A 9,360-nucleotide genomic window follows, 5' to 3' on the forward strand; every position below is an offset into this window, starting at 1 on the left:
TTTCTAATAATTAGGCAGTAAAATACAGATTAAACAGTTGTAGACAAACTTTTATTCGTATGAAATCAATTATTCATAAAAAATAAAGATGAATGATTCACATACTGACGGGCATTATCAGCGGCACTTAGCGTTTTGGCTTTATGATTAGATAAAAGATAAAATAAATTAAAACAATAGGTAATTAAAACCCACACTGTCTTCCTTAAATATTTTTGTTAATTGTATTGTATAACCAGAGCTAAAGTCATGCTAAAATTAACGGTATCTTTAAACCATACTTTGACGTATCAATGACGTCACGTACAATGAAATTGTGAATGGACAATGTGACAGTTGTGACAGCTACAAATACAACAGATGTTTACATTTTAATTTATTAATTAAAACAGGAACTGTTAATACTATCGTGGTTAATTTATAAAAATAATTTATGTGACTTGTTAATGTTAATGTAGTGATGGTAATTTTCAAGCCAAAGAGCATTTTGCAATAGGAATATGATAGTGTGGAAGCAACACTGAAGTTAACTTTTTAACTAACTACCTTTTTAGAATAGTATTTTTGTTTATTATTAATTAAAATGGATCTTGCAAAATCATTTTTTGACGTTCGGAACCATGAAGGATATGTTGGAAGAGAAGACAATAATGTAACTATATATATACTGTATATAATCATACATTTTAAAGCAGACCCTTGCAGAGGCGAGAATTTGAGTTAACAGTATCAGATGACGAAGAAGTTTTGTCAGAGACAATGTTAGATCGCTTAAAAATTGAAAATAATCTGATTCCAGCCCCTGGGGGCCCATTCTCAGCACTTACACCAAGTATGTGGCCCCAAGACATTATGGCCAAGCTAACAGTTATTCCTGATGACCCAAACTCTCAGCCAGAGTACAGGTGTAGATAATACTTTAGTTATTAATATACTTTTTGATAAATATATTTGTTTTATAAAATAGATTTGATGAATTTGGTTTTCGAGTAGATGAAGAGGATGGACCTGAACAAAATTCAAATAAGCTATTGGGTATTCCCTTTGTAGAAGATCCTCAGCAAAGGTAATACTTCTTATTGAAGAAAAGGACTTTCCTTATTGAAATATTTATTTAGATTGCAATGGATAGCACATTTGGAGTTTTCTCACAATAAAGAAGTATCAAATTTAAGTTGGGATAAAGTTCAAGTACAGCTGCCAAGAACAGAAAAGTTAAGGACCATGATTAGGGCTGGTATACCACATTCTTTAAGGCCACAACTGTGGATGAGACTGTCAGGTATGCTACTTACTACATATAATACTATATAATTGAAAAACTTGCTACAGCTTAATTATTTTCAGGTGCTTTGGAGAAAAAAGAAAATTCTGAATTGTCCTATAAAGAAATAGTTAAATTGTCAAGTAATGATTCCTTAATGACATCAAAACAGATTGAGAAAGACCTTTTGCATACTCTTCCAACAAATGCATGTTTCAGTCACATCAACAGTACTGGAATTTCGCGTTTACGTAGAATATTAAGGGGCCTTGCATGGCTGTATCCTGACATTGGGTAAATTAATTGCTAGGCTTTGATAATATAAGCATTGGTTGTTCTTTGTAGTTATTGCCAAGGAGTAGGGATGATAGTAGCGTCTTTATTACTACTTCTAGAAGAAGAAGATGCCTTCTGGGTCATGGTAACAATTGTAGAAGATTTCTTACCAGCCTCATATTATAGCTCCACTTTAATTGGTGAGTTGATTCAACTTTGTCAAATACAGTGAGTAAATCTTTCTTTTCAGGGGTACAAGCTGATCAAAAAGTATTGCGAACGTTAATAGCAAGCTTTTTACCTGACGTTGACGAAGTTTTAAAGAATCACGACATTGAATTGTCTTTGATAACTATGCATTGGTTTCTAACTTTGTTTGCAAGTGTTGTTCATATGAAAATTTTACTACGTATATGGGATTTACTCTTCTTAGAAGGTTCATTGGTCTTATTTCAAGTGACTTTGGGAATGTTAAAAATCAAAGAGCCCCATTTACGAACTCTAGAGAACTCCGCACAAATATTTAACGCGTTATCAGACATTCCAGGGGACATTGATGATGTAGAAAAACTATTACAAGTAATTTTAAACACAATACTTTCAAATGCATTAATATAATATATCGTAATATTCAAAGGTTTCGTTTGAATTGGCTAGTTCATTAAACGAAGTAATGATCGAAACGTATAGACGAAGACACTTGGCATACCTAATGGCAGACCAGGGGGTGCTGGTTGGTAATCCAGAGGCAATATCAAATCTTCCAAAGCAACACTTGGCTAGGTAAATTGGTTATTATAAAGTTAACTATTTTTTTACGGGAAACTTATTTATAGAAGGCAGTTAAAGAAAAATAAAACTGTTCTTGGTCTGATTTTGTTCAATGAAAACAGCGAAGATGATATAAAGTCGAAAAACGTCAAACAAACTGAAATATTGGTAGATTTACGTGAAGCAATATTGCAGGTATATAATATATTATTTTTGTGTTGACTAAGTAAGTAAAATTATTAAATTAATTTATTTTATTTAAAATGGGCTTATTTCGTATTATTATTTTTAAGATCGCTCGACACTTTATTCAAATCGAACCAAAACTATCTTCAGAAATATCCTTGCTGGCCAATTATTCTATGGAGAGCCATGCACTAGATCACGCTAACTATATTAACATTTCAAAAAATAGGAAACGAAGGGCTAAGGCACTATTAGGTTTATAATGTTTCAAAATTTTAAAAGGGTACACAATTAATAGCTGTATCATAATTTTAGATTTTGAAAGACACGACGATGATGAACTAGGGTTTCGAAAGAACGACATTATTACAATATTAAGTCAAAAAGACGAGCACTGTTGGGTTGGCGAATTAAATGGTTTACGAGGTGCATAAATTATTGCCAATTGTATTAATATAACTATTTAAATTTTATTTTCTGTTAGGATGGTTCCCAGCAAAGTTTGTAGAACTGTTAGATGAACGTAGCAAGCAATATTCAAGTGCTGGTGACGATAGTATTTCTGAGACCGTTACAGACCTTGTTCGTGGTACCTTGTGCCCAGTTGTTAAACAGGTTTTGGAACATGGTATGAAGCGACCACATTTTCTGGGTAAACTTGATATTTTTAAAATTCTCGAACCGTAAATTTAATTATTCCTATTAGGAGGACCTTGTCATCCGTGGTTATTTATTGAAGAAGCGGCAACAAAAGAAGTGGAGAAAGATTTTAATTCTGTTTATAGTAGACTAGTTCTTTGTAAAACGTATCGTTTAGACGAAGATGGTAAAGTCCTAACCCCAGAAGAGGTATGAAAAAGTGTTGCTTAATTACTATTGCGTTTTTCAAGTAATATTAAACATCTTTTCTTTGCAGCTTCTCTATCGATGTATACAATCTATAAATTTGTCTCATGATAATGCCCATGCTCAGATGGATGTCAAACTAAGGTCTTTGGTGTGTATGGGTCTTAATGAACAGGTTTTGCATTTATGGTTGGAAGTATTGTGTTCTTGTACAGAAGTCGTTCAAAAATGGTAAATTTTTTGAATTATTTTCACCAATTTTAATGGAGAATATAAAAGAAACATGTTTTATCACAATACAGGTATCATCCTTGGTCATTTGTATTTAGTCCTGGTTGGGTTCAAATTAAATGCGAATTGCGAATATTATCCCAGTTGTCGTTCAATTTAAACCCCGAGTGGGAATTACCAGTCAAAAAGGAAGTCAATAATCATCCTTTAAAAGAAGGCGTGCGAGATATGCTTGTTAAACATCACTTGTTTAGCTGGGATATTTAAAATTATGCATACCTTTTATAAAATGTTCAAATTAATGTAATTATGAAAGTAATTTTTGTATTTATTAATTAAAATTCTATATATTAAAGCGTGAATGAAATACTATCAGCCTATTATTTGCTTTTATAGCGAGAGACCTAAAATAAAATCTAAAAAACCGTATATTTCGTAAACTATAAAAAATTAGTTGAATATCCACATTATAAAAAACTTAATTAAATGGCACAGAGACATCGTCAATACAAATTAACGTATAAAACTACCTAAATACTACACATACTAAGTGCACGACTTGTAATGATTGTGCCTTTCTTCAATTACGGCACTATAGGCATGCATTCGATTAATAAGTTGATCGATCTCGTTTTCTAGATTCTTTAATAACTGATCAGACGAGCTACTAATTAGCTGTTTAATTTCAGACTCTGTCGATTCAATTTTATGTGTTATATTGTAGGCTCTCTCAGACAGCTCATTAGCCTTCACTTTTGAATCTTCAATAACCCTAGAAGTGTTTGATAACATGTATTTAATATTATCATACCTATTAAGAAGCTCATTAGCCGTTTTGTTTGTGTGATTCGCCTCTTGATGTACTTTGGCAGCCTCCTCGATAACACGTTGGGCGAATCTTTCGTTATTTCTCATGTTATTTTGAAGATCTGTAAGGTTTCGCGAAAGATCTTTTATATTGCCACTGGTTTCTTGTGTCTTATTGTGAGCTTCTTCGGCGATAGCACCAATCTGTGAAGCAAAAGAGAAAATAAAATACTTAACTAAAGTAACTTAAATTAAAATACCTTTGTTAATAGTTCGTGAACTGTGTCAATATTTTTATTTGCGTCTGTTATTGCTTCATCTGCATCATTTTGCGCAACGCTACTGTTCAGCAAAGCTTCTTTAATTCCTTCTGCAGTTTTTAAAATGTCGCTTGACTTAGCTCTAAAATGAGAAATGTTTAATTTAATCTGTATAACTCACGGTAATTAATAAGTTGATTTACTTTGCGTTATCGGCATCTTCCTTTAATTTGTGAACTCTTTGTAAGTCATCCCTTGTTTCTAATATAATCTTATCTGGATTCGTTAATGTTTCAAGAGCTTCCTGAATTTTCTTTTGAAGAGTTTGAATTTCTTCTTTTGTTAAATTGATGTCTTTTTTAAGGACCTAATGAATGAAATGTTAAATGTGTGTCTGCGAATATATACTCTTTCTAAACTTTATTACTTACCTTTTCGGCTAGTTGTCTTATCTCGTCAGGAGTAGAATTGTTTTGATTAATAAAATCGTCAATCTGTTTCTTTATATTATTTACAGCTTGTAGTGAATTATTGAAATTGGAATATAATTTATTTGCTTTATCGAGAGTCTCTTGGGCCGAATTCTTAGCTTGCGTGGTGTTCAATTGGCTTATCTACAAAATCTATTTTATTAATTGGTCTGTAAAAATTTAATTGTGATAGACGCACATTTCGGAAAAACTTTTCGGCTGCTTCTTCCTTTTCCTTTAACGTCTTTTCTGTGTCATTTGCATAGCTGAGAGCGAACAAAGCTTGTTGTTTTGCGCCATCCTGACAAGAAACACTTTCGCCACAACTGCCACATCCAGCACCCCCACATATGGAGTCGCACGAATCATCAGGACTGTTGCTGGTACCATCACATACAAGTTTATTTAATTCCGGTATCATATTATTTAAATTTGTTATATTTTCTTTAATTCTATCAAGTGCTTGTTCGTTTTCCTGTTGCATTCTTTTGAATTCTGCTTCTGTTACATTTACCAAGTTCTCTGCTGCTTTACATTGTCTTTCCGCATAATCCACTATCGACTGTAAATTTCAGATTGTATACATTTAAATAACAAGATAATGTTCAGGAGATTTTCAAATAGTACCTGTGTGTGTTCAGCCTTGTGTGCTGCTGTTGCGGCTTTATCTTTAGCCATACGAACTAAATTTAAAGCCCCTTGGACATCTGCTTCTTGAAGTGTGGTACCATTATTCCTTAATTCTTGGGTTTGAGCAACTAATTTTTCCATGTCTTTCCTTAATTCATTCAATTTTATTTCAGAAAGCTTAATGTCTTTTGTGACATTGTTCAGGAGTTCATCGGGACTTTCCCCTTTCGCGTCTTGAATTTGATTTGCTAGATTGTTAATTTTGTCTTCTATCTGATCGATGTCTATGTTTGTGGTACTGTTAAGAAGTTGTTCAATTTCGTCCAGTTGATTTTGCATTTCGTCAAATTCTTTGGTATACGCTCCAGTTGCCCCAATTTTTTTAATGTTCTTTCCCCTTTCAATAATATGCAATGTTTTATCTAAAATCGTAGAAAAAGTATGAAGTATGGAGAAAAAGTCTAGAAGGAATGACATTACTTTCGTGTTCCTTCAAAATACGGTCCCAGTTGTCGAAACATTCGCCGCAAGGCGAACAATAGGGTGCGGTACCCAAATATCCCCTAGCGCATTCGTCACAAGATCGTCCTCCAATTCCTTCACGACAAACACAGTTACCAGTTTTTCTGTCACATTGAGGCGTTTTTGATCCCTCTGGATTACAAAGACATTCTGAAAAAAAAGTACGACGATATAAAAATGGTACTACCGAATTTTAGTCAAGGCGCAGTTATTACCGATACATTTGTCTTCTCTAGGATTTCCCCAATAGTTTTCTCTGCACTCATTACACTGTCTTCCTCCAAAGTTCTCCTTACACAAACATTGACCTTCATACTAAAATATTAAGTTAATAAATTGTGTCCATACACCAATAAAAAGATGCATACTTCATTACACTGAGGATTCATGGAACCCAAAGGATCGCAGTCGCAAGGTTCACAGCCTTTACCACTAGCAATCTTCCAGTGGTTCTTTTCGCATTTATCGCAATCCTTGCCGATAACATTTGGTAGACATTTACATTGACCAGTTTCCCGATCACAAGGACCAGCAGTTTCATTGGTACCCAAAAATTGACATGTGCAGGCTAAAAATGAATTATAACTTTCGTTTTTGATAAAAGAAATGTGTAACACTCATTACGTTGGCAGTTATCGTCGATTGAAAGCCTGAAGAATCCATCTCGACAAATCTCGCAGTGATCACCGGTAGTATCATAAAGGCATCTAAGACATTTTCCTGTATGAGGATCGCAATTACCAGGGACTAGAGGATCAATTTTATTGCTACAGTCGCAAAGTTGACACGAACCGCCCGGAATCTCAGGATTTCCGTAATAATTATCGGCGCAGACGTCACACTTTGATCCTTGGAACAAGAAGGAAAGCAATTTAGACTATTTTTTGTTTTTTTTTGTAACTGCATACTGACCTGCGTAACCTTCCTTGCATTCACAAACCACATCTTTGGTCTGTGAATCTAATATACACCTGTCAGCAAAGGAGTGGAATGCCTCTTTAAACCCAGGGCAAGGACAGGGTCTGCAAGGAATGTCGAATCCGATCCTCGGATCGCCATAAAATCCTTCTTTACAATAATCGCAATGATGTCCTTCGGTATGGTCTTTACAGTCTATACAAACTCCGGTCCTAGAATCGCATATATCTGCATGCCCATTGCAGTCGCATCGTTCGCAATTAGGGAAATTCCAGAATCCTGTACGGCATTGATCACACTCGCGCCCATAAGTATTCGATCTACATTTACATTGACCGGTTGTGACATTGCAAAAGTTATTTAGAGCACCAATACTGTTACAGTCACAAGCTTTACATCCTTCGGGACCAAAACCGTAAGTTCCTGGCGCGCAACGATCACAACGTCTTCCCACAACGTTCAGTTTGCAGCTACAAGCTCCTCCATGATCGTTACACAATTTGCTGGTAGATCCAGTTGGGTCACATTGACAAGAAAATGCTCCATTGAAGATGTACGCTCCAATACTCTTATGATGCTGTTTGCACACCTCCGAAAGGGGTATGTTGGGGTTTTCTAAAGCGATGTCACAACGATGTTCTTCATATTCTCGCCTACGTGCTTCAGCTGGCACTGATCCTTGGAACCAGGGGATTTTTTCAATTCGAGGTACAAGAACAATAGAATCAACGAGAATTGACGCCGAAGGTGTTGAGGTGCCGTATTTGTAATTGTTGAAATCAATTCGAACTATGTACGACTTCCCGGCTTCCAAACACGTTGGTGGGAACGCAATTGCGCTGCGTGAATTAGAAGGCAAAGAAACCCTTTTAGTGTCATCTGAAGGATGTGTAGACGCACAAGGACCTTGGGGATCTATCGGATCCGGTCGTATTACCGTAAGGGTCACATCGTTCCAATTTTCGGGAAGGGTTGGCTCATACCTTATTGCGATATCGTAATCCATGGACGTTTTAATGTTGGTTATTTGGAATTCTATATAAGATCCTTCAGGCGCTTTCATAAATCCTGTACCAGTCCATGACGGAGGTCTGCCGTCTCTGTATGGTTCACGAATAACCACCTGGCATGTCTGAAATATGGTAAAAATTAATTAATTAGACAATTTGAACACGATAGTACTAACAGCAGATCCTTGGGCTAATTCGGCTTCGTATAGCAGGAAGTCCAGAGAAGCTGTGAAGTGTTGCTGTTGTGCAATGTCGCACTGACGTCCCGTCATGTGTTCCCTACATTTACACTGACCAGTTATAACATCGCAGTTGTTATCGTACGAACCACCAGGATCGCAATCGCACGCCTGGCAACCGTCCCGTTTATCAGAAAGTCCCCAATATTCTGGCAAACACTGGTCACAGTTTCTTCCCTTTACATATCTTTTGCAAGTACACTCTCCTGAATACGCGTTACATCCTTGATTACCTATTGTTCCCAAAATGTCGCACGTGCACGGTTGACAACCATCGGGATTGTCGGATGTAAAGTTCCAAAATCCGTTTTTACAGTAGTCGCAACGTCGACCTTCGACGTTCGTTTTACAATGACATTTACCAGCTTCTAGTCCGTTTATAGGGTCCGTGGTGGAGTCACACGCACCCGCATCCGTCGACCCCACAGGATCACAATCGCAAGCTGGAATAACCAGTATTTAAACGTAACAAAGAGAGAAAAAGAGTATCCAAATTAATTCTTACGTCTGCACACTTCTGGGTCTTGGATGTCTCTTAAGGGGTCCCTGTAGTAGAATGGTTTGCACTGTTCGCAGTTGGGGCCCATCGTGTTGTGACGACAACCGTCACAAACTCCTCCACTTATTCTACCAGTTTGTTCATAAACCGCAGGATCAAAGTGGCAACTCGTTGCATGGTTATTACAGTTACACCCTGAAAAAGAAAATGCATTCGTTTGGAAAATTCGAGAAAGGTTGTTAAAGGTGTATGTTTGGAGCACGGCGTTGTACGGGTGCGAAACATGGACAGTGGGAGCGGCGGAAAAGAAAACGTTTGAAGCGTTCGAAATGTGGTGTTATAGGCGGATGATGAGGATATCGTGGGTAGAAAAGGTTAGAAATGAAGAGGTATTGGAAAGAATAGGAGAACAGAGGACTCTATGGAAGTCA

General features: G+C 36.2%; 2 protein-coding genes across 3 annotated transcripts; one reads left to right on the plus strand and one right to left on the minus strand.

Moving 5' to 3' along the window:
• Window positions 1–59: 59 nt before the first annotated feature.
• Window positions 60–3,944, plus strand: LOC108738247 (small G protein signaling modulator 3 homolog). Of its 2 annotated transcripts, none has more exons than XM_018471579.2 (15): window positions 60–652; window positions 696–905; window positions 968–1,066; window positions 1,119–1,282; window positions 1,348–1,558; window positions 1,610–1,740; window positions 1,791–2,119; window positions 2,178–2,323; window positions 2,377–2,506; window positions 2,605–2,752; window positions 2,813–2,923; window positions 2,982–3,149; window positions 3,204–3,346; window positions 3,414–3,574; window positions 3,646–3,944. In XM_018471579.2, exons 1-15 carry the CDS (start codon window positions 621–623, stop codon window positions 3,839–3,841), a joined length of 2,379 nt encoding a protein of 792 aa, XP_018327081.1. In that variant the 5' UTR covers window positions 60–620; the 3' UTR covers window positions 3,842–3,944. The 2 variants fall into 2 exon arrangements, with proteins under 2 accessions (XP_018327081.1, XP_018327080.1); XM_018471578.2 differs by having other exon boundaries at window positions 706–905.
• A 40-nt stretch (window positions 3,945–3,984) lies between these two features.
• On the minus strand, window positions 3,985–9,134 carry LOC112905793 (laminin subunit beta-1-like; the record flags this gene model as incomplete). Its single annotated transcript, XM_025978906.1, has 13 exons — window positions 3,985–4,585; window positions 4,642–4,783; window positions 4,845–5,008; window positions 5,073–5,255; window positions 5,311–5,673; window positions 5,739–6,163; window positions 6,222–6,413; window positions 6,479–6,578; window positions 6,632–6,831; window positions 6,888–7,112; window positions 7,176–8,313; window positions 8,368–8,873; window positions 8,936–9,134. Coding segments are annotated over 13 exons (4,302 nt in total), but the record flags the coding sequence as incomplete, so codon positions are not given.
• Window positions 9,135–9,360: the final 226 nt, after the last annotated feature.

The sequence above is a fragment of the Agrilus planipennis genome, unplaced genomic scaffold, assembly GCF_000699045.2.
Source record: "Agrilus planipennis isolate EAB-ADULT unplaced genomic scaffold, Apla_2.0 scaffold88, whole genome shotgun sequence".
Classification (NCBI taxonomy): domain Eukaryota; kingdom Metazoa; phylum Arthropoda; class Insecta; order Coleoptera; family Buprestidae; genus Agrilus; species Agrilus planipennis.